This window comes from Drosophila tropicalis, unplaced genomic scaffold, assembly GCF_018151085.1.
Source record: "Drosophila tropicalis isolate 14030-0801.00 unplaced genomic scaffold, ASM1815108v1 contig_593, whole genome shotgun sequence".
Classification (NCBI taxonomy): Eukaryota; Metazoa; Arthropoda; class Insecta; order Diptera; family Drosophilidae; genus Drosophila; species Drosophila tropicalis.
Genome location: NW_027173070.1, coordinates 13,138,917 through 13,162,420, shown reverse-complemented (window position 1 = coordinate 13,162,420; position 23,504 = coordinate 13,138,917). Strand labels below are relative to the sequence as shown.

Here is a 23,504-nt window from a genome sequence, read left to right as displayed (position 1 = left end):
ACTCGATCTTCTGTCTTTCAGTGCTGGCAACTCCATAAAACATACGCCACCCCCTCATGTCCCATCTTGGGGTTTTTGGTTTTGGAGGTTTTTGGGTTAAAGTTACTACAAGTGGTTAAAGTTCTCTGGCAATATTGTGACTGACTTTCTATTTCAATATTCCATATCAATCAATCACAAAGGCCTACACAGTGATTGCAATAAGCGACGAAACAGAAGACGCAGCAGGTGCTAGTGTCACGACCTCCCTTTACTTCTCTCCAACCGGAAAAAGTATCTTCAAACCTGTGTCTGTGCTGAAACAAAACAATTTTTCAAAAATGTCAATGAGTCTGCCATGAAATGAGAAAGAAGACGAAGTTGCCCTTATGTCACAACCTACAACTTATCGTAATGTTGGTGGTGTGGGAGTGGGTGGGCGGCATTAACTTATCGTGTGTCAAGGCACGAGTTTGGGATTAGCTCCAAGTGTCAGTGTCATCCATATCCATCTTCAAATCTGTACTTAACATTTCTTGTCTGCTAACTCATTTATTTAACATTTCTTTTTCCTTTTTTTTTTGTTTCTCTTCTTGCAGGGATCGCATATTTCGACTGAATCTGCGTAATATAAGTCAATCGATTTGTGAGGTAAGTCAAACGAAATCTATTATAAATAGTCTATAAGTTTTCAATCTTAAATCAGACCAAGTTTTTCATGGAGAAGATAGTAAGATTTGTCATGTTTTCATACCTTTTAGCCCCCCATTAACATTCTAATAATTCAACATTCTTTCTTTCGTTTGAGCATTCAAGAAAATGTCTATGTCCCCTGTCCATATCCTGTCAGATGCAATTGCAATTGCACTTTCATTGCACTTTGAATTTTCTTCTTCTCTTTAGCTATCAAATATCCGTTGCCATTTCAAGTTCATTGGACAAACCATTTTCATGCCCTTTGCACACTTCACCGTTTACCCCTTTTTGCCTTTCGTCCTTATGCTGCTGCCTTATCTAAGGAGCAGCAAATGCTTTTAACAGCAATTATTTGTGCGTTTTCAAGTAGCACTTTAAAGTGCAGGATGGCAGGCTGGGGGCTGGCTGGCTGGCTGCCTGGCAGGACAAGCTGACATTGCGGCAGGATATTGTGTCCAAGCAGAAAGCAAAACGGAAAATTGAGCTTGAGCTTGATGAGAGTGATTTTTTATCTCTCTTTACACACAGCCAACTCTACTGATTTATATATATATATATATATATAGAAACGAGGTTCATTCAATAAGTATAAGTAAATGGAATCAATATATCGATATTTTGAGCTACTTTTCTAAATGATTTCAAGATGAAAACAAAGAAATAAATACTTTAAAATGTTTAGACGAGACACATTGGCTTGCCTTTAATGACTTTAAAGAACTTACAGATAGTTTAATTAGAGTAGTCGATAAAACGATAATTCGACTCCTTAAAACTTCCAAATCTTCTTGGTTAACTCTCGTTCAAATATATATGTGAATATGTTTAAGTATTACATTCATGAAGCAAAAAAAACGTGCGACAATTTTTGGTTCTCTTATTATTATGGCAATTGGAAAATCGAATTAAATAAACAAATGCTTAACGTGAGGCAAATACAAAAACGAAATATAATGAAAAACCACAAAAAAAAGAGAACAACTTGCTCTTGCTGCACGTACAATTCACAGACGGCAGAAAAAATATATATAAAAATTTAAAGCCCATAAAAATCAATTTTGATAAATTTTCTATGTTTGTTTTTTTTTTTTTTTTTATATTAGCGCGATGTTTTAATATTGGAACCCACTGGCTCAGATATACTCAATTGTGTGTCTAAAGGCAAAAGAGAGGTGCGTATACCACATAGAGATTTACACACACCAATACACCCACACAAACACACATACATACATACATATGTATATGCATTTTTAATCCATAAAACTTCCAACAAAACAAAATTATGCCAAAATTTGAAACCTTTTAACAAAATTTAATGAAACTCATGCAAAGCCCTCTTGCTATTTATTTATTTTGTCATCCCTCTAATACAATTACAATGACATATACACACACACACATACACACAATCTCAATTGTTTAACAAATTATTTACACACTTTTATTATTTGGCGCACAATTAAGAAGGTGGAATGCCGCAATCACATACGTGTTATCCAGCCCATGAATTTCAATGGTCAACGACTTTATGTGTGTGGAACCAATGCCCACAATCCCAAGGACTATGTGATAAATGTGAGTACATACATATATATAAATATGATTTGCCTTCTTTTTTTAAAGGGTTTCAGTTGAAAATTAGAAGAAGGAGAAAAATGAATGTTGAAATTAAAGTGAACTAATAAGCTTTTTTTCTCTTTTATTTTTTTTTTTGGTTTGGTTTACTCGTTGCCCTTAGGCAAACTTAACACATTTACCCAGATCCCAGTACGTGCCTGGCATTGGTCTGGGTATTGGCAAGTGTCCCTACGATCCTGCTGACAACTCAACCGCTGTCTATGTGGAAAACGGAAATCCCTTTGGTTTGCCTGCCCTGGTAAGAGTTTTTCCTTTAGCAAAAGAACAAAAATAAAAAGCAAAACGAAGAAAAATGGAACAGAAAGACACACAGAAAGAAAGAGAGATGATGAGAGAGAGAGAGAGAGAGAGCAAGAGAAAGCAAGACAAGAAAAGCGAAAAATGTCAATTGTAATAAAATTACAAAAGTAAAGGCACAGAGCCACCCGAGAGTCGTCGGGTAGGGGGTGGTAGGGGGAAGTGCCTCAGCGCAAAGTAGGAAGTTGCAAAGAAGGAAAAGTTCCTTCAGCTAGGGAAAAATTTAAAAAGAGTAGAGCAATAAAGCAGCAACTGAAATTAAATTAGAGTGAGGGACAAACACACACACACACTCATACACACATACCAAGAGAGTATCCTATATAATACATACAAACAACTTGAAACTGAAGCACGTGCGTACACTTTATGCGTAATTGTGTGCGTGCCTTGTATTTGGGCCTTTCTTAGGCATACGTTGCCTACCACTTTCGCATTTTGTTCCAGCTCCTCTACTACTACTACTTATGCCGCCTCATTCTCTTCTTTCTGTTTCTCAATTTGTCAATTTTTTGTGCAAATATTTTGTGTTATCCTTGTATTTCTTATATGGTTTTTCTCTCCCCTTTTAGTATGCTGGCACCAATGCCGAATTCACCAAGGCTGATTCGGTTATATTCCGCTCGGATTTGTACAACTTGACAAATGGCCGCAAGGAGGCCAATTTTAAGCGCACCGTTAAATATGACTCCAAATTACTAGATAGTAAGTATTAAACGATATAATAACTTGTAATGAAATTGCTAGCAATTAACTTTAATCGTTCTTAAACGTTTTTGTGGACTAACTAAGACGGAGACATATTCAATACAATGCTCATGAATACCTCTTTTTAATTGTAGAACCAAACTTTGTGGGCTCTTTTGACATTGGTGACTATGTTTACTTCTTCTTTCGCGAACATGCCGTGGAGTATATCAATTGCGGAAAAGCTGTTTACTCCCGTGTGGCACGTGTTTGCAAGAATGACCGCGGTGGCAAATACATGATCAGCCAAAATTGGGCCACCTATTTGAAGGCACGCATGAATTGCAGCATATCAAGTGAATTCCCATTCTATTTCAATGAAATACAATCCGTATACAAAATGCCCAACGATGATACAAAATTCTATGCAACATTTACAACGAATACAAATGGACTGATTGGTTCCGCTGTATGCAGTTACGATATACGAGATATCAATGCAGCCTTCGAAGGTGAGTGGAATTGGTTTGGCTTACGGGATAAGGGTAAGGGTAATGGTGATGAGGACAAGTGGAGTCACGACTGTGCTAGTGGCCGATAGTGGGGGAGGAGATGTATGCAGGGTTTCTGTGTGTGTGTGTGCGCTAGATTTATTGCCTTGGCCATAATTCTCTGCGGCGGTATTTTTACGTACATACGGACCAGCATTTTGTTGCTGCTGCTGCTGCTCTCCTCAGCGAGCAGGTGAGCTCAGCTAGGAATTTGAGCATTAAATGGTGCGCATGGAATTGATGGGCCTGCTGTGGCCGCTTTATAGGCCAGGCCAGCCTTTTAAAACTCTTTAAGGAAATGCCCACACAAAAATCAAGAAAAAATTAAGAAAACATCGAGCGAAAGCAAATAGTGAAAAGTTGAAAAGTTCATTAACACCATAATGTTTTGCCTTGGTATGCATGCGCTGGCGCTGCCAAGTCTGACAGACGGCCAAAAAAAATGTTGTTTTACAAAAAATTGTGAAAGAAAAAAAAATCTGGCATACACTTAAAATTCATTACGAAAAGTTTTGCGGGCATGATGCTGAGTTGAAAGCGCCAACAAAACTGAGAGAGCAACAAAAAATAAGGGGAAAAAAAAAAAACCAGCAAGCAATGGCTGAAAGCCACAGCAATTAATTATGGCAAACAAATGATTATGCCAGGCCAACACTTAAAGCTCACTCGATAATCTCTCTGGAGCTCTTTTTGATACCCTAACCACTTGTGATGCTTGACATAAAATGGGATACAGTGTTATGAAATTGTCTTCAAGTTATGGATAAGTTTATTATAAACCTAAAGGATTTTCCTTAGTTTACCATATATAAAGTCCTGTTATTTACTGTTTTAGGTGAAAATCTACTATTACTATGAGTAATTTGCTAGTTATAGAAACATTAAGCATATAAAGACATTCAGTCAATTGTGTCTTTCTCTATCGCTTACACACAATCAGATTTTATCTTATTTTTATTTGTGCAAGTGTAATTAGAGTAGTTGTGCTCCACAAATCAGCGCGTCAGCTGTACGTACATACATAATTTATGGTCAACCACAACACACTTAAACACACACTCACACTGCAGTCACATGGATGCACATAAATTAAATGTAGCATACATCTGAGCGCAGTAGTTTTATGCACTCACTCACAATTCTCTCTTTCTGTGTCTTTCTCTCGTTTTCCGTTGTACAGGCAAATTCAAGGAACAAGCCACATCGAACAGCGCCTGGCTGCCCGTACTGAACTCTAAAGTGCCGGAGCCACGTCCGGGTACATGCCACAACGATACCGCCACACTGCCGGATTCGGTGTTGAATTTCATACGTAAACATCCGCTAATGGATAAGGCGGTCGATCATGAATTTGGCAATCCGGTCTTCTTTAAACGCGACATTATACTGACCCGTCTGGTGGTCGACAAGTAAGTAGAGTATAAAATGTATTCATTAGCAGCAGTTACAACTGCTGGCAAACAGCCATACTTATATTCACATACACACACAAGCGATATATCAATGTTTATGTGTGTGTGTGTGTATGTACAGTATAAATGTACCCTGGCGTTTTGTGTTGACATTTGTAAAGTTTGTTCGCGGTGGCAAAAGTCAGCAAAGCGAAAAAAAGTAAGAAAAATACAAAAAAGAAAACAAAAAAGAGTAGAAGCAAGAAAAAAGAAGAGGAAAAAACTCAAGCAAAACGCTGGCATAACTTGGCCGGAACTTGTGAACAATTCTCTTGAGGCAATGCTTTCCTCTTTAAATGCCTTGTTTAGCACAAAAAAAAAAAAAAAAAAGAAAACGAAAACCAAAGAAAAATATAAAGCGAGAAAAACTTGCCACAGAGTTTCACATTCAACCTATTTTTATTTCTTTTTTGTCTTTATTTCTTTCGTTCAAGGATACGCATTGATAAACTAAACCAAGAGTTTCTTGTCTACTTTGTATCAACGAGTCTGGGACAAATCTACAAAATTGTACAATTCATGCACTATGGCCAAAGACATTCGAATTTGGTTGACATATTTGATGCCTCAAATCATAATGAGCCCATACGTGAGATGACATTGAGTCAGAAAACCGGCTCCCTGTACATAGCCACCGATCATCAGGTGAAGCAAATTGATATAGCCATGTGTGCACGACGTTATGACAGCTGCTTCCGCTGTGTGGCGGATCCATATTGCGGTTGGGACAAGGAAGTCAATGCCTGTCGGCCATATCAACTTGGACTCTTGCAAGATGTGGCCAATGAGACATCGGGTATATGTGACACGAGTGTGTTGCGTAAACGTGTTACCTCATCGTATGGCCAAACGTTGCATTTATCATGTTTTGTCAAGATGCCCGAAGTGTTGCGTAAAAAGCAAACACGTTGGTATCATCATTCCACCGAGAAGGGACGGTAAGTAAAAATGAAAATATAATGGAAAATGTACTTACAAAATGAGATTGAACACAAAACTTTTAACTTGTCATGTTAGACACTGCCAGTTTATTTCTGTGTCCATCGTTAACACTCTAAAACGTCTTAAAGAGTCAAACCATATATCGATAATCCTAAATACTGACCGCTTTTTAAATCATTCGGAAGCCTTCTATTTCCTTAGAAGGTTAACTTATCAAATGATATTCAACCTTTCAACGATTTCTTTTCGATTCCTTTTCGATAGGTTTGCATAGATCTGCCATCGCTATTAGGTAATATGTATCTATGTGCGTGTGTGTAAGCCCAAAAAGACTTCACTTCATCTCACTTAACGTTTTGGCGTCGCGTTGCTTTGCCAATACTGCGGTAAATTGACACTTTAAAATGTTGAAGCTCTGCTTTCTGGCGTTTTTACGCTTATTTGACGATGCGCTAGTAATGGAAAAAGTTTCCGAGGGAGAAGCAAAGTTTTGCTCATCCACTACAGACTCCATTTCCCCCCGACCAACCTAAAACTCCGCTTCTTCCAAAATATATTCTCCCACACACACTTTATATTGATTTTTATTGTGCGTTTTTGGCGACAGTAAAATGAAAATACATAGAAAATCTCTTTATCTCCTCTTACCACTTATTCTCCTTGTTGCTCTTCTCATCTCTTTTAGCTATGAGGTACGCTACACACCCACCAAATACATTGAGACCAATGAGGGCGGCCTTGTCTTGTTGGCTGTAAATGAGGGCGATGGCGGACGCTATGATAGCTACCTGGATGGCACTCTTCTTTGCAGCTATGGCGTTACAGTGGATGCTCACAGGTGAGTGGAGGGATGAGGGCGACCAAAGAAAAGAATGAAGCTACGGGGTGTGAATGGAAAGATTGGACATGGAGCAATTAAATTTGCCAGCTGCAGGCGTCGGCAAAATTTCCGCCATGCAATTAGAAAAGTTTTGCAGAAATGAAAATTTTCGTTTGAAAAACTGTATGTGAGAGATTAATTTCCGTAGCATATGCGTTTGGGTGTGTAAAGACCAAGGACAAGTCAATAACTTTCGGTTTTTCCCCTGTTTCCGTTGTAGATGTTCGCCGCCTTCACAAAAGCAGGACTATCAAAAGATCTACTCACATTGGTGCAATGAGTTTGAGAAATATAAATCGGCCATGAAGCAATGGCAGGCCAAACAGGAGGTAAGAATTTAATTAGCCTTAATTAGCAAGAAGCATATTGTTTTTTTTTTTTTTTTTTTTCGTCCTTCAAGCAGCAGGTGCTGTTTATTGTTTTAATTAAATTTTAATTTATTTGACAACAGCTGCCGGCTATGTCGAAGCTTTTTGATTTTTCGCTTGTGTAATTAAAACTTGATGGCTAATTATGGATTTTATTTTACGTATACATTTTTAGCAATGCGGTCTAAAGGATAATAAAAATGGTCCTCTCAGTCCCAATGGCAAGCATGTCAATGATGTCTTCAGTAACGATGCCTTGGTCTGACCTCGAAGTGAGTAAATCGCAAAACAAATGATATTTAATCTCTAGTCTCTCCAAACTCCATATACGAGTCTGTACTTATATCCTATCCATTTCATCCTTTTCTTTGTGCTGCTGCTGGTTTTTGCTCAGAGTACTTGTACAGCTTTGAGTTCTTGTCGGCGGGGGGCATGAGTCTCCATTCTTATTGCTGCTGCTATTATCAGCAATTGTATATTTATGTGTTTGTTGTGCTTACCATTTTGACTAGCTTCTAAAGTTTCTAGTTCAAAGTAAGTTGCTAAATTGCTATTATCAATTTCTATGCTTGTACAATTTTAAGTGGATATATTAAAAAACGAGACTGAATCTTCTTGAAGTTTGCTTCGAAAAATGTTCAAAAAAGTGACATTGTTTCTTGTAAGGATATTTATAGCACTGCGCCCTGAAAAGTATGCTAGGATATATGAAAATTGAGATACAAGCACACTTGAACTGCTGCTAACAGATAAAATTTATAAAGACTCGAGATGATTGTTTGCCCAAGATGAAATTTACATTAAACAGCGCATGATATGGAGCCACTTGGAGTGTCTTGCGAGTCCCAAATAATAGAAGCTAAAGTAGCTGACAGAAGCAGATAACTTCTCACACCGTTTTTAAACAAAACAAAACACACACATGAATGTAGTGCATAAATGAATAAGAATACTTCAGTCTCGTTGTTTAATAAGACACACTTAAAATATTAAAAATAAAAACAAAATAAATCACTTAACTTAACTTTTTCCCTTTTTATCTCCGTTTCCATTTCTATTATACAATTTAAAATTTGTTGTTTTTTTGTTGTGTGTGTTTTTTTAGAAAGCATTAACAAGAGGAGCCGAGCATTCAACTACAAAGACTGAAATTTTTTAAGCTTTTTAACGGACAATATTTCCCAATATATATAATTTCATTTGTTTTTTTTTTTTGGTCGATTTTTGTTTTATTTTTTTTTTTATTTACAAAATTCAAACAAATCATCAACAAATTTTTGGTCATGCTTTTGCGTTTATACTCACTCACACATACACAAAAATATAATTTAATTTCCATTCAATCAACTATCTAAACAAAAGTGTAGAAGCGAAAGTTTAACGATAAAAGTTACTATCAAAAGGATCCTGCCACAACTGAAGCAAAAACAAAAAAAATGGAAAAAATACGGTTTTACAACAAAACAAAAACAAAACAAACAGAGAATCTCTATTTCTATGCCTAAGCAAAAAAATAAAAAATAAAAAAAAATAACAAAACAAAATGAAGATAAACGAAAAGTAAATTCAATAACCACCTAAATGAGATCGATGAAATCGATCGATCGATCGAAATCGTATATATTATTTAGGCTTTTCTTATATTTTGCATTTCGTAAAACGCTTGGCCATTTGATTTATGTGGGGAAAATAATGAAGGAAATGAGATCTTAAACGAATTTGTATTATAAACTAGCAATATTTGTTTAATTAAACTAGTAATACAAATAGTTATATATATATATATATATATACAAAAATATAAAGCTACTCAAATATAGTTGTATGGAACCAAAATTTAATTAAAAGTCAAACAAAAAACAAACAAAAAAAAAAAAAAATAGATAAAAAATCAAAGCGCACATTACAAGCAAAATTTTTAAAAACTTTACAACATGTGAGAGTCTTTTTTAAAATTTTAAAATTCCAACTCTTCTGAACTCTTTAATGAAATCTCTTCAGTTTAAACTGATTCTGGTCTTGGATTAGTTTCAGGTCTTAATGAAATTTGATGTCCTTAATAGACTTTTTCTTTTAACAATTTGTCTCCTTAATTGTCTGTCCGTTTATTTGTTTGGCTTTCTCCTTTAGTACATCTAGCTATGTAAAATAAGTCAAATTTGCTCCCTAAAGTATGCAATAAGCAGTCAAATAATTCCCTTTTTAAGACATTTAAAATAATTTTATAATGTCCTGTGAATAAAAACTAACTATCAGTGAAAAAAATGTTAATAAACAAGTTCTAAGTTACAAGGCATCTGAAAATTTATAAATTTTTCGAAAACAAGAAAAGCATTTCGAGGCCATTGCATACTTAAAGGGGCAACTTTATCTTATTTTACGTACCTATGTATGTACATCCGCCTACTGTCCGTCTGTTTATTTAACTGTCGAGTCTCTGGGTCTATCCAAACTAGTAAAAAGGCTTTACTTTAAAGTTCTGAATGACACTTTTAGGATAAACTCCTTAAATATCTATGTAAAGGGCTCTATATACATAGCATAGAAACAACAAATCCGAAAATTATCAAATGCCAAAGTTATGGCCAGAACTGAGGCTAGAATTATTTGCCTATTTCAAAGCCAATCAAAAGCAAAATATCTTCTAAAATTTCGTAACTGCCCATTCGAGCCTTTCATGTTGTACAGTTAAATTGTATATAGAACCAAATTCTTAGCTCTAAGTTTACCGATAAATGAAATCTTTTAGTTTTTAGCTTTTGTATTGTGTATGTTTTTTGGTTTATGTTTTTTTATCGGCTAAAGCAGCTACGCATATTGTATAGATTGTGTGCGTTTTATTGGCCTGATGTTACGATAAGCAATATAAATATATATATACAATATACATACATACATATATGTGCATGTATGTGTGTAAAACTACATAAAGTTACTGCATTTGAGACCAACATGCTCATCTAAAGAAACAAATAAAAAGTAAACTTAAATTGAATTAAATTTAAAATCTTAAAATTAACCCATTTAGCTTAGTTAGTTAGTGTTAAGTTGGTGTGGCAAAATACATTTTTTAGTAATGTTAAAGCAGAAAACGAATATAAAAACCTAAAGCATTTAATATTCCAAAATAATCTCCTATAAATACTGCCATTACCAAAAAAAAAAAAAAAAATGGATAAAGAAATGAAAAGTAAAAATGCAAAAATGAAAAACTAAGGAAAAACTAAACGCTTCTCACTCTCATTCTATGAACAGTAATAATACCAAGATACATACAAGATATTTTTCTAAAAACAAAGATTTCCTCTAACCCCAAAAACCAAATCCAACTAAAGTCAACCCCTTTTTGCCCTTGTAAAAATCACGAGAAACAAATTTACATTTACAGGGTGTCTTTTTAATGTGTCATTGAAATATAAAGTGAGTTCAATTGATTGTGTCGGACTAAATCAATAAGAAACCTTGTCCAAAACTTCACTAGTCCTTTAAATGACACAAAGAGAAGCACCCTGTTTTGTCATGCATACAATACAATAGATATGTATGTATGTAGGTATGTGTGAGTATTCTTCAGCTACATATACATACAACTAAAATGCTCTGAGCTTCTAACTCTTAAATAATATATCTGCATTTTTGCTTTTTGCTTAGTCCTTGATTTTGGTTTTTAGTTTTATTGTAAATAATTTAAATGAATTATGTGAAATGTTTTGTATGACAATCACATGATGTTGAGTAAATAAAGAAATTACAAACACAAATTACTTATATATATACATATATATAAACATAAATATATATATATATATAAATCTAGAAGAAAAAAAAAACAAACAAAATACAAACCCCTAAAGTAACTTAAATTGTAAAAGTCAGTCAGTAAATGCATTAAATGGATAAATCTCTCAATTCAGAGAGTATAGATTGAAATGGAATTTGTTGTAAAAAGTATTTAAACTATGCAATATTTGCGGCCGCATATTACTACATACAAAATTTTACAAAAAGTATTCAATAAAAAACAACAACAAACAATTTGCGCTTAAACAATACATTCGATTATCGATATAAATTACTTAGATTACAACCAACCACACACACACACACACACACAAACATACATACATCTATAGAATAAACAAAATTCATTCTTACATACAGTTTTCTGTCTATAAAATCATAAACGATGATCGAAATCCCATGAGCTAAATTCAAATCGAAAACAAACAATTTCAGTATAATACTTATAAATATTATAAAGAATTAAACAAAACAAAACAAATTAGTTGTAAACATTTAACAAGAAATGAAAACAAAAAAAAAATGCAGTAAATAAATGTGATAAGATTTCTTAATAAGTAAAACAAAAACTTTCGTATTTTCTTCTCAGGGCAACAAGAAAGTCAATGCTAAAACCTCATACATCAAGTAAGTGAAAGTATTCTATATATATATCTATCTATATCTACATATATTATCATAAATACCTAAGATATTTTAAGATTGCTTTTTCCGGAGATTTTATTTTCTTTTTATACTCTTGTACTAGGGTACTATAAAATTGTTCAGATGTTTGTAAAACCTTCTGTGAAGAAGATTTTGATAATCCCTTAAACTATATTTGTACATATATTTTTGATCAGAGTGGGAATCTGAATCGATATAGCCATGCTCGTCTGTCCTTCCGTTTGTAATTAACTGATTGAAATAAAACTTGGTATTAGAGCTTTTTACTGTATAAATTAGTTGAAGTTTGACAATTAATCCGATCGGATTAATATAACATGTAGGTGAAATAAAAAGTATTCAACGTATTTTTAACTTGCAACAGCTAAGAGCACTTTATAGAATCAATAAAGGAGTTTAAAAACGATAGAAATTTAGCCAATGGACATTTTTCTTTTTCCTTTTGAATCATGAATTCGTTTAAACCGGTTTCTAGAAACGTTTTAAGTTAGGGACATGTTTTGATTAGATTCATGCTATAACTTGTGTGAATATTTCAACATTAATGTTGAATTATATGAATCTGTTTATATTCTATAAATAATCTTCAAGCTTAAGTCCTTAAAGCAATAGCGTAAATTTTATTTTAATGAAACATCCTTTGGTTTAGTTAATAGTTAACTTCTAAGGTTAAGGGTTAAAATTTTGCTTTTGAAAGTCAAATCTAAAATCATTAATCGAAAAGCCTGCATTATTCAGAAATATCTTACAAATCTGATTAAAATAGTCTAATAACATAAGTAAATAGGTAAAAACTTAAAGATTTTGATTAACGATTTGAAAACATCCCGCATTACAAGGGTATATAAACTTCGATGCAGGAAAAGTTAGCCTCTTCTCTTTTTGTTTTCTTTTCCAAGTTTTTGGCACAACAAAATTTCTACCCACCGACAGCCACCTTAACTTGAGAAATTGTGGCAAACAAGGGGGGTGGGGAGGCGAATTGAATGAATAAGAAAAGAAAAGAAAGAAAAACATTTTCCTTGACGGCTCAGAAGGCAGAAAATAAAATCAGAAATTTCACACCTTATCAATTTTTGCCAGATTAACAAAATGAACAAAGAAAAGTCTTAAATTGCATCAGCAGAGGGGATGTATTGAAACGTACACATGGGCGTAGTTGATGAGAAAAAGGGATGTTATTTTTAGATGCCTGGTAAAAATTGTTGTGTTACTTCTAAACTCAACTAAAGTGAAAGGCAAATAAATTGTCTAGACCTCGCAGAAATAATCACAACGACTAGGGGAGCCCTAATGTCTGCGTCCCTGACTTCTCTTGATCATCTACATCATCATCATCATCAGCATTGTCATTACCAGCAACGTGTTTGCTGGGCGCAGTGTCATTAAGGAAGTCGGCAAAAAAAAAGAATCAAACTACGACCCCCAAAAGCAAATGCTCACGATGAAAAGGGCGAAATGTCGCTTGGTCCTTGACGGGCAACGCGTTGACATTTATTTTGATTTCAGTTTCAGTTTTCGAGTTTCTTTTGGGGGGCATAAAGTGCGTAACCTGTAACTCCTCTCATGCTAATGTGCATCTCTGCTAAGCTCAATGTCGAGGGGTTGCTGGCCTTTTCTTTTTTTTTTTGTTGGTGTCTTCTTTTGTTGCCACTAAATTGAATTTTATGTGACAGAGCCAACTTTTGAAGTGCCTGTGCGTTTATTAATGGTTATATCGGAATATGGAAAGGGGGCAAGCTGCCACGAATATAAATGGAGAGTGGCAAGAGGGTTGGGTGTTAGGAAATGGAGGAGTCAAGGTAATTGCAACACTTACTCTACTGCACATTGGGCATGTAAATTCAATGAAATATTGTTGAATGAAAAATTCCTGGACAAGCTATGCTATCAAATGCCAGAAATGTGCTTGACCATGGCCAAGTAAAAGCAGCAGCAGCAGCAGCAGCTGAAAATTCCATGCATAACTTGTAACAGCAACGAGACGAGCATATGTAAAAGAAAAGTTAAAATAAGAAAAAAATGGTAAAGAAATATACACACACACACACACACCCTTGCTATACATAGTTGAGGTCGCCATAAAAAAATCTAGTCACTAAATTGTCCGCCCCTTAAAAGTGTCCAGCCAACAGCCAGCAGCCAGCCAGCCAGCCAGCCAGCCATCTAGCTAGCCCATAATGCCATCCAGTTCGAGTTGGAGAAGGAGAGTGTGTTCTGTATGTGTGTGTGTATGTGTGTATGTGGGTTTTGGCTCGCACATACACAAATCTGTCTATGTCCATGTCCTGCCTGCTGCATGCAACGTTTTCTCTCTCTCTCTCTCATCCCTGTGCCCTCACCGACTGCCATCATCTGACTGCCTCTGCCCAATGGCCGCAAGGAATTTCACACAATTGCTAGAAAAATTGCAGAAAATTGAAAATGTGCGAGAGCATATAAATTTTTTACTGCGTCACTTGTAAATGCTAAATTGTTGTTATTTATGGGGTCTTAGCGGCAGCAACATCAGCAGGAGGCGACACTCGTTGGTGGGTGGTTAAATGGGCGGGACGAAGGGCCAACAGTCCTAACTATCCCATGGGTTTGCCTTCAAACAACCCAAAAAAATTAATTGATTAACAAAACGGGTGGGAACATTAAAAAAAAAAAAGAAAGAAGTTGATAAAAAGTTATATAGTTATATTAAACTTTATTTTTTAATTGCTTTTGATCTTTCAATTAGAAAAAGTTATGATTGTTCAAAGATTTAAAAGTTACCTTTAATGTATTTGTTTGAAATTTCCATGTAATTTTTCTCTTCCAAGAGATATTTTTTGCAAATTACTCAAATCTTAGTTTTCAACACTTGCAAATTTTATGTTTTTCTACACTGATTTTATTGCCAAATAACTGTATCTGGTCACATTAAAAACAACCCCATCGCAGTAAGCTGCGTATTTCGTTTGTCAATTGGACGAGTCAATAAATTCAGTTTGCTATTTCACTTTTCTATTTACGTTCGGACAGAAGGTTGTGCTGGAACTGGAAACTACAATTGAGACTGAATTTTTTTTTTTGAAATGTCTGACTATTTGGAACAGGACGATTCTATTGACTTAACCGATGAAGGTGTAGCACAGGAGGAAGGGCACTCTAATAAGGAAGGTGGCGGCGGCGAAAAGATGAACTCTGATGACTTCCGTGGTGAAACACCACGCAATCGAAAACGTTATTATGGCGGTGCTGATGGTGGTGGTGGTGGTGCTGGTGATGCTGGTGGAAAGCAGTATAGAATGAATGGTTATCCACATACTCTAGATAACAACGCTGGCAATTTTGGTCATGAGAATCCGCAAGCGTCTGTATATAGTGGTCATCATAATAATGGGCATTTTTGGACAAGTCAGAATTTTGTCCAAAAGCTACGCCAACTATCGGAGCCAACTCTGGAACTAGAGCCTATTGAGACCCAGGAAGTCAAATTCAGTGGTCGCAGTCGTCTCTATATAGGCAATATGGGTCCAAACACACGTGAAAGTGACATGCGTGAATTGTTTAAACCATTCGGTGAGATCGATGACATATTCAGTAATTCTAAAAAAAATTTTACCTTTCTGAGACTCGACTTCTACGATAATGCGGTCAAAGCCAAACGGGCTCTGGATGGAAGCATGTATAATGGACGCCAGTTGCGCGTTAGCTTTGCCCCCAAAGCAACTTCGGTGCGTGTGAGTAATCTCAATGCTTTCGTTACCAATGAGTTGCTTTACAAATCGTTCGAGATCTTTGGATCGATTGAACGGGCCACTGTCAAAGTGGATGATCGGGGCAAGTCACTGGGTGAGGGTTTCGTTGATTTTGCCAGAAACTCGTCGGCCAACATGTGTCTACGGATGTGCCAGGAGAAATGCTTCTTTTTGACAGCATCGCTGCAGCCTTGCGTGGTGGAACCATTGGAATTTATCGATAATATTGGTGGATTGTCCGAGAAATCTCTTAATAAGAAGATGCCAGATTACATTGCAGAACGCAGTGTTGGTCCGCGTTTCGCCGAAGTTAATTCGTTTGAGCATGACTATGGGGGCAGGTATAAAATATTACACAGTGAATTCAAAATGAAGCAGGAAGAACTCAAGCGGAAACTCCGAAAAGAAGAGGACAAACTAAGGGCTCAACTGGAGTATATACGCAATGAACGTGAAACTGATCGTTTGCGTGAGGAGCTACGTCAACGTGAACTAATGCAAGAGCGTCAAAGATTGTATTGGGAAATGCACAAGAAGCGAGCTGAAGACGAGGTCCCTCCAAATGGCTTGCGTAGGCAGCGTCGGGGACACTTTTATCAGCCGGATGACATCGATTATAGCAACGAACCCGACGGAGGTCGCTTCCGATTCGATCGTGGGTTTCGTGGTGAGAACAAGGAGCCGCTGCTGGATCTAAACAAGAACGCTGCATATGGCCATGAAATCCAAAATCGGATTGTCCGCCAGGGGAACGAAATGCAGCGTTATCGACAGGAGGGTGATCATTACGGTGATATTGTCTTCAATTCGACTCCTTTTGATGTTTTCGGCAATCAAGAGGACGACTCTGCTCCACAAAATGACAGGGATGAGCCATCGAATACCCTAGATACTTCTTTTTGAAACGAAGCCAACTTGTTTGATAAATAAAATCCCTTAACTTAGTTCACATTCTTTTTTAATTTAATTGCAAACTTATTTGAGTAAGTTTCTCTTAAAAAAATGAAATCCTGTTTCGGCAAAACTTCGCAAATATCCACCTCCTGTTCGTGAGACAATCGACAAGCCCAATACACACAGACTCATTAAAAGGACATCTTGATTAGCTTCTGCCCATCTGAGCAGACGTTTGTAGGGCTGCTCCATCGACCGCTCGTAGGCATCGCAACTCTGACCATAGATTAATAAATAGGATATTTGCATACAGCTTGAACTTTTGATCAGCACATGACGATTGTCCTTAACTACAGTCACATGCGGGGGCATATTAATGAATTCCACAACGGCTACTGAACGCAGAACAGAACCACATCTCGAACCACCCCAACCAGCTGCAGCTGGACTCATGGCCAAGGCCTCATCTATATCGGTTGTGAGCATTAGAGGTTCATGCTCATTTGGCACAGTACCAGCTATTAGAATAGTGTACAACTCATCTAACTTTCCACCATAGAAACCCAATCGGACAGGATATGAATGACTCGCCCTCAACTGTGCATAGTCCTTGCCACTGGCCATAACCTCGAAAATCTGGGTCGGTGAGTTTTTGGGTGCCGGCATTTGCAGATGTTCATATAACTCCGAAAATTCGCATGGTCTCAAAGTGCTCAAGGCCATACGATCCCTATGTTTCACTAGAACTGTGTGCAACAGTTTGACAGCCTGCGTGGAAAAACATTTCGAAAGACCCAAATTTAGTTGTTCCAGCACATATTCCAAACGTGGCACTTCTGCAATTGTCTCACATATTAACTCAATCTTTAGTTTCCGGGTATTGGTTACAAAGTCCTTAGGAAAGGGCAATACTAAACGTTCATAGAGATAACTATGGGCTGCCGCCACGAAGAGCGTCCATTGGGCATCACAGGCCAAAAGATCGGACTGTAAACGTTTAAATACTTGTTGCAGCATTTTCCTTCTTCCCCTAGTCCCATCATCTTTGTCATCTTTATCTTTATCATTCATTTGCAAATTTGTCAAATTCATAACGTTATAATTTTTATTCAGCCAAAATTAATGAGCAAAAAATTGTTTGCATTTGTAGCATTAAAAATTTTGGAATGATGAAAAAATGTTTGATATTTTAACAACTTGTGATTAGCCTACTAAATTATGGCGAAAAGGTTTTTGCTTAACATCAGATCTTTAGTTATTGATGGGGGAAGTAAAACAGTTAAGGACTCATTTTTAAGCATCATCATACTTTTATATGTATACATTGATTTATTTATTCATAAGTTGTACCTAAAGAAGTTTGAGGTTTATCTTACGAAAGAAACTAAGGAGTAAAAGAGTTAGACTATGTTATTTTAGTTTCTACGCGATAATAAAATGACTTCTTTTTGTTTTATCACGAAAAAAATGGCTTAGTAAACCTATAGACCGCAGCTTAAGGTAGAAGTTTAGAGTTGAGAAGTTAAGAGTTTAGTTAACTGTAATTTCCAATTTCTTATTTAGTTAGGATACACCGACATTCCAATGAAAAGAAGATAAGAGGCAAATAGGACAAATTCATTCATTCATTTACTTTTATAGGACTCAGGAGCGCTAAGTAAGGAGTACATTTTCGACCTTCTTTTTCTAGAATCAATAGATAATTAAACTGTATACCTGATATCACAAGTCGCTCTAAGATTAGACCCATATAGTCTGAGCCTGAAAAATCAAAGAATAAAACTTAAATGAAGTTTCCTAATTAATGTAAAAAGTTACTATCACCAAGTTAAATTGTAAGATCTTTTGTGCCCACATAAATCTGAATACCATCATTAAGTTTATTTAAATTATAGAAATGAAGTCTTTTAAACATTATTTAATGCTTAATTTCTGCAGAGTATATAAAGGTACGTTCTTTGTTTGATTTCATCATCCCTGATGGCCAGAGGCTTGCCGCCCCGCACAAACCCTGGCCAAGGTGTGTTGATTGACGGCATCCAGCCGGGGTCCAGCCCTATCAGTTGGTGTGTGTGTGAGTTTTTTTTCTAGACTCGCAGATTGAATTTTTGGGCCCTCTGGTTGGCCGTCATGTAATTGATTAATGGAACAGCAAGCTGGATACGTAACTTATGTCAGCTTATGTCGCCATCATCATCTAACTGAACCACTTTCAATACCAAATGGGGTTAGGAGTTAGTGGGCATATCCTCTTCCCTCAGCCCAGTTAATTGGACAGACTTTTTGCCTTCATCTTCGTTGGCCTCTTCTATGTGCTATCTATTTGAGAGAAAAGTTAGAGCTACCTACCTCTGTTTTCTGTGTCATGGCATGCGTAATTTATTGATATACTCCCGATAAATTATGAGTCTCTTGGGAAGGCGCGAGAGCAGTTTTTTTGCTGTTGTTGTTGTTGTTGGGGGAGAGGGAGGAGGGGATGGCTGCAGGTGTCTTTGTAGAAATCAGTTAACCGAAAAAGTTTGCAACTTTTCTTCTCGGTTTTTTTTCCTACATTTCTCTCGTTTCTCGCTGTGAAATCAAAGTTTGAGTTTATTCAAATAAACGCCGACATTAAGAGAGTTGCAACTGTTGCTCTGTGGCAAGAAACAAAAAAAAAAAAAAAAAATAACCAGGCGTAGAAAAATAAATCAGAGGGCAACTTTTTTGGGTTTCGTTTTTCGGTTTTTTTTTGTTTTTTGTCGTAGATAAACTTTTTCTACAGCCGGCAGCAACACCTTTTAACCCTCTTTTCCATGATGTTGCCATTTCTGCTGGTTACCAGTTGGGTGTGTGTTATTAATATGCCTGAACTTTCTTCTTGTGAAATTCCCCTAGGGAATTTTTGCTAAATAATTGCCTGAACACATGCTCAAAATCAAGAGCAAGACGATGTAATACATACCTCTATGCACATTTAAGTATGTATACATATATTATTTCCTATGTATTTCATATAGCTTTATGCATATTTGGATACATTTAATATGATATTTCATTTACTAAAAACTTGACAGAAAGAAATACGATTTTAGGGAATCGACAATTTTATCTAAGTAAATACTGTTATTTTCCAATACAACTTTTAGTTTCTGTAGATGCACAGAGTTCTGCAAAGAAAGCAAATAAGAAAAAAGGTTGAAAAGTTTAATATTAGGATCAAATTTCGCAAATTAAAGCAATGGAATGAAAAAGAATTCAAAACATAGTCAATTAGATTGATTCTGCTTTTTTAGGTCCAAAATTTTATATTATTTTATAGACTACAAAATAAAGCCTTCGATCCTTTATAGAGGACAACAAAGTTGTATGGAGTTTTTCAACTGTTGTTTACTTCGTGTCATAAAAATTAGTTAAGTCGTATCGTATATTTACTCAAAATATCTCATTTGATAGATAATCATCGGCACTTAGTTAGGCAGAAACAATATATAAGGTCGTTAATATGAATGAGAGTAGTAAAATGTTATCAAAGTCGACAAATTTAGAAGGAAAAATAAGAATTCAAGTTCTTTTTCTTGTCGTTTTGGCAATTTTTGTTTTAAAAGAATAAGATACGATCGTAAGGTAGGACTTCCCTTTATCCAGCCTACAATTATGAAAATCGGCCTGAGTGACATGATGTGGATTAACCATAAAGCAGGATAAAAGCCATCTGAGATAAAGATTTTTGATCACAGAAATACAATTCAAAGCAGAAAAAAAGTGAATTGACAAAAATTTACTATTAAATAATTCTAAAAAAAAATCCTTAAAAAGTCTAAAATTTGCGAACTTGTAACTGCAAAATTTTTATCAATTTTCAAAAGTTATTTCTCATTTTAATGCTGTTCAAATTAATTTGAATGTAAGTCACGCTAATTATGAAGTTATTTGTTAAGAGAGACTAAAAGTGGTCAAATTTTAGCTCCTTAATGTCATAAAGCTTTAAGTTATTCAATTTTTAAAAAAATGTTAAAAATTATTGTCTTTATTTCCAAGTTAGAATAGAATGCCCTTTAATCTGCCTTAATATATCGAAAGCTTTTATTTAAAATATCCAAGTGCTTAAGGCCATTTTTAAATATAGTTAAGTATGTACATATAACTTTTTGAAATCGTTTGTTTAATGCCATTTGAAAACATGCTAAATAGCAATTAAAATTAGTGAAAATACAGTCAAGTTTGCGAATCATTTTTGACTGTGTTTGATTTATGTTTCAACTTCACATTGAAAGGTGATTTCTATTTTAATTGCTAATGTTTGAACTCTTAACTCAGAGAAATGTAAATATAAAAGATACTTTTATGGCTCCACTTAGGATGGCTTTCCTAAGGAATGGATCTAAAGATCACACTAGGTACACATACATAATCCATATTTTTTCAATAGCTGTTCCGTGTGTTTTTTGTTTTCAATTAAAGTCTTTGCTTATTGAATTGTTGGCATATTTTCACACATTCGAAATAAATCGAAATTCGGTGGCTCCGATTCATTTGCTCTCATAAATATGTCTGGCACGTAGTTTAGCTCAATTGCCAATTAGAAAAGCGGGGTGAAAAACGCCTTGGCACTTGCTTTTTATTTTTTCGTTCTCGTTTTATTTTTTTTTTTAAAGAATAAAATAAAAATAAAAACCATCAAGGCGTGAACCAAAAAAAAAAAAAAAAAAAAAGAAAGCGAAACGAATGAATGGAAAGCAAGCGGTAAGAAAGAAGGAAGTTGATTTGTATACAGGCACCGAAAAAAAGAAAATGCCTCTAAAATGAAAAGAAATGCTGCTATGAAATTTTTCTCACGTCTCAGCTAAAGGAAAATTATTAGGCCGCTACTGCTGCCTGTTGAATTATTTCTTGGTTTTTTCATTTCGAATTCTCGTTCATTCAGTTTTGCCTAGAACAACACACAAAAACCCCTCAAAAGGGACGAAAGGTGAGAGATGAATTTCTTGATTAAGCTTACCAGTAGATTATCTAATAGAGTTGCAAACTTTGGTGTGCCAATGCTATTGACCAATTTGGCGAATTGTTTATCCGTTTCAATTTTATCGAAAAATGTGGCCAAAATTTGATCCTGTGGCACAATATCCAATATGCTTTTGACCAGTCCGTGTAGGTTATTTAATTTAACTTTGGGTGTGCCATCCTCCTCATTGACAATCTCGTCTAGTTTTGCATCTTTGGGCGCACTTGACTCAGTCGGGTCAGTTGGGTCTAATATAAGCTCCTCTTGAGGCGGTATCGCAGCCTGGATGACCGAGTTTATTAGTTTCAATACATCCAGACCGCTGGCATTTAGATAGCTGGTGAAACTCTGCACTTCTGGGGATTGTATGAACTCCTGCTTCATCTTGATGAAGTAGCTGCTGGTGAGAAAGGCAACGGCACGTTGAACCTTTGCATCATGGCGGTAATAATCTTTGACCATCGTTTGAACCTCCTCGAAGGGTATCAAGGCCATAAATGCACTCATATCAATGGGAGTGACAGGTGTCGTCTCCTCCTTGTTAAGCTCATCCATCGTTTTCTCCTCACTGTGATGATGTTGATGATGATGATGGATTTGGGTGATATGCAAGGGACTTTTCGGCGCCAAGAATATCAAGTCATCCGTCACAGACTCCTCACTCTCTTTGCTCTCCTCGCTCGACTCTTTTAGTGTGATCAAGGCCACGCTGCTGCTACTGCTGCTGCTGTTGCTGCCGCTGGCATCCTGCGTGATTTCCTTGACTATATCCTCCACCATGACCACTTCATCGGAATGCAATTGTAGATTTCTGGCTGCACTCAATGAGATGCAACAGCAGCCTATAAGAAGGACAACGTGGTAAAGCATTCTGTATATCTTCAATGTCATTTGGCTACTAAATTTATGGAATTTTGAGGCAGATGTTGCTGCTGTTGCTGCTGCTGCCTCTGAGTTGCCTCATTGAGTGAGTGATTATTTAATTGAATCACGGATGAGTGTGACCGAATAAGAGAGAGAGAGAGAGGAAAATGCTTTTGATTTATGTTTGTTATAAATTGAAGCTTATCTCTGTCTCTCTCTCACTCTCTCTGTTGTTTACCTCTCTGTGTGAATGCTTTTCAAAAACAACAAATTCGATTAGGCCCATAAAACCATGACTGGAGGCTAATGCATCATAAATTATGCTTCCTGTCCACTTTGAGGTTAGTTTTGTGCATTTCCGCATATGCAAATTGAAAGTGAGATGAAATACGAAGCCAAAAACCAGAAATTTCCCATGGCATACTCTCAATCTATCTCTTTTACCTCTTTCTGCCCCCCACTTATTCCCTGTGTGTGTGTGTATCATTCACACTTTGACAGCTGTTGCGATGTCATTCAGTTCGTCACTGGCTTGTCACTCAGGTTTTCCATTTTGCTCGGGCTTGTCAAACTGTGCATAAAATATCTACATATAGCTTTATATATACACGGCTAGAATATGACACAGTGATTGAAATAAGTAATCAGACACTTTCTACCAAATGTTTGGTTACAGTAAATAAATGATACGAGATAAAAGTAATCAATTTCTTTGTCCTGAATCTTAATTAAATAGTCTCTTTACTTTTTGAAAGGACTTTTTGGCTGAGCTAATCCCGAATGCTCCTTGGCTAGGCTTAGCCACTTTGAGATTGACTTAGGGAGATAAATTGTTCCAAGTATAAGATAGATCCAATTATGGCGCTTAAATTTATTTGGAAATCTTTGATTTGGTTGTATGTAAAATATTTTGTATCACTGTGCATGTGGGCAAAGACTAAAAGCTTACACACTGCCTCTCGCATTTCGCCCCACATATACACACACACACACACACGCACATCTGTGAGTATGTAGATAGATACCCACCGACATCTCATTCGCTTGATATATTCATTTGCTCATTCAGCAAGTTAAG

The 23,504-nt window shown here is 36.0% G+C and overlaps 5 protein-coding genes across 8 annotated transcripts in view; 3 read left to right on the top strand and 2 right to left on the bottom strand.

Moving 5' to 3' along the window:
* The window catches only part of Sema2b (Semaphorin 2b), a 139,435-nt gene that overhangs the window by 41,357 nt on the left and 74,574 nt on the right, over window positions 1–23,504 (top strand). The window contains exons 4-16 of one of the 4 annotated variants that reach the window (XM_068288883.1): window positions 579–630; window positions 1,779–1,847; window positions 2,146–2,253; window positions 2,417–2,554; window positions 3,186–3,318; window positions 3,456–3,812; window positions 5,032–5,260; window positions 5,737–6,240; window positions 6,930–7,082; window positions 7,345–7,453; window positions 7,668–7,764; window positions 7,887–8,026; window positions 8,598–9,382. In XM_068288883.1, the coding sequence (XP_068144984.1) occupies window positions 579–630; window positions 1,779–1,847; window positions 2,146–2,253; window positions 2,417–2,554; window positions 3,186–3,318; window positions 3,456–3,812; window positions 5,032–5,260; window positions 5,737–6,240; window positions 6,930–7,082; window positions 7,345–7,453; window positions 7,668–7,757 (1,942 nt within the window). In that variant the 3' untranslated portion in view covers window positions 7,758–7,764; window positions 7,887–8,026; window positions 8,598–9,382. Of the gene's footprint in view, window positions 1–578; window positions 631–1,778; window positions 1,848–2,142; window positions 2,254–2,416; window positions 2,555–3,185; window positions 3,319–3,455; window positions 3,813–5,031; window positions 5,261–5,736; window positions 6,241–6,929; window positions 7,083–7,344; window positions 7,454–7,667; window positions 7,765–7,886; window positions 8,027–8,597; window positions 9,383–11,882; window positions 11,921–23,504 lie in introns of those variants that run through there. The other 3 variants (XM_068288880.1, XM_068288882.1, XM_068288881.1) reach the window with 3 other exon arrangements.
* The window catches only part of Sema2a (Semaphorin 2a), a 123,587-nt gene continuing 111,966 nt past the window's right edge, over window positions 11,884–23,504 (top strand). The window contains exon 1 of the mRNA XM_068288875.1: window positions 11,884–11,920. Within this exon, the coding sequence (XP_068144976.1) occupies window positions 11,899–11,920 (22 nt within the window). The 5' untranslated portion in view covers window positions 11,884–11,898. The remainder of the gene's footprint in view (window positions 11,921–23,504) is intronic.
* On the top strand, window positions 14,903–17,166 carry LOC137576843 (protein no-on-transient A-like). Its single transcript, XM_068290168.1, has one exon. It carries the CDS (start codon window positions 15,022–15,024, stop codon window positions 16,588–16,590), a length of 1,569 nt encoding a protein of 522 aa, XP_068146269.1. The 5' UTR covers window positions 14,903–15,021; the 3' UTR covers window positions 16,591–17,166.
* Parp16 (Poly(ADP-ribose) polymerase 16) lies at window positions 16,629–17,759 on the bottom strand. The gene has a single exon (XM_068290169.1). The coding sequence runs from the start codon at window positions 17,671–17,673 to the stop codon at window positions 16,663–16,665; it is 1,011 nt and encodes a 336-aa protein (XP_068146270.1). The 5' UTR covers window positions 17,674–17,759; the 3' UTR covers window positions 16,629–16,662.
* On the bottom strand, window positions 19,552–22,473 carry LOC137577061 (protein G12). The gene is made up of 2 exons (XM_068290428.1): window positions 21,560–22,473; window positions 19,552–19,727 (listed from the first exon to the last, which is right to left on the bottom strand). Exons 1-2 carry the CDS (start codon window positions 22,451–22,453, stop codon window positions 19,620–19,622), a joined length of 1,002 nt encoding a protein of 333 aa, XP_068146529.1. The 5' UTR covers window positions 22,454–22,473; the 3' UTR covers window positions 19,552–19,619.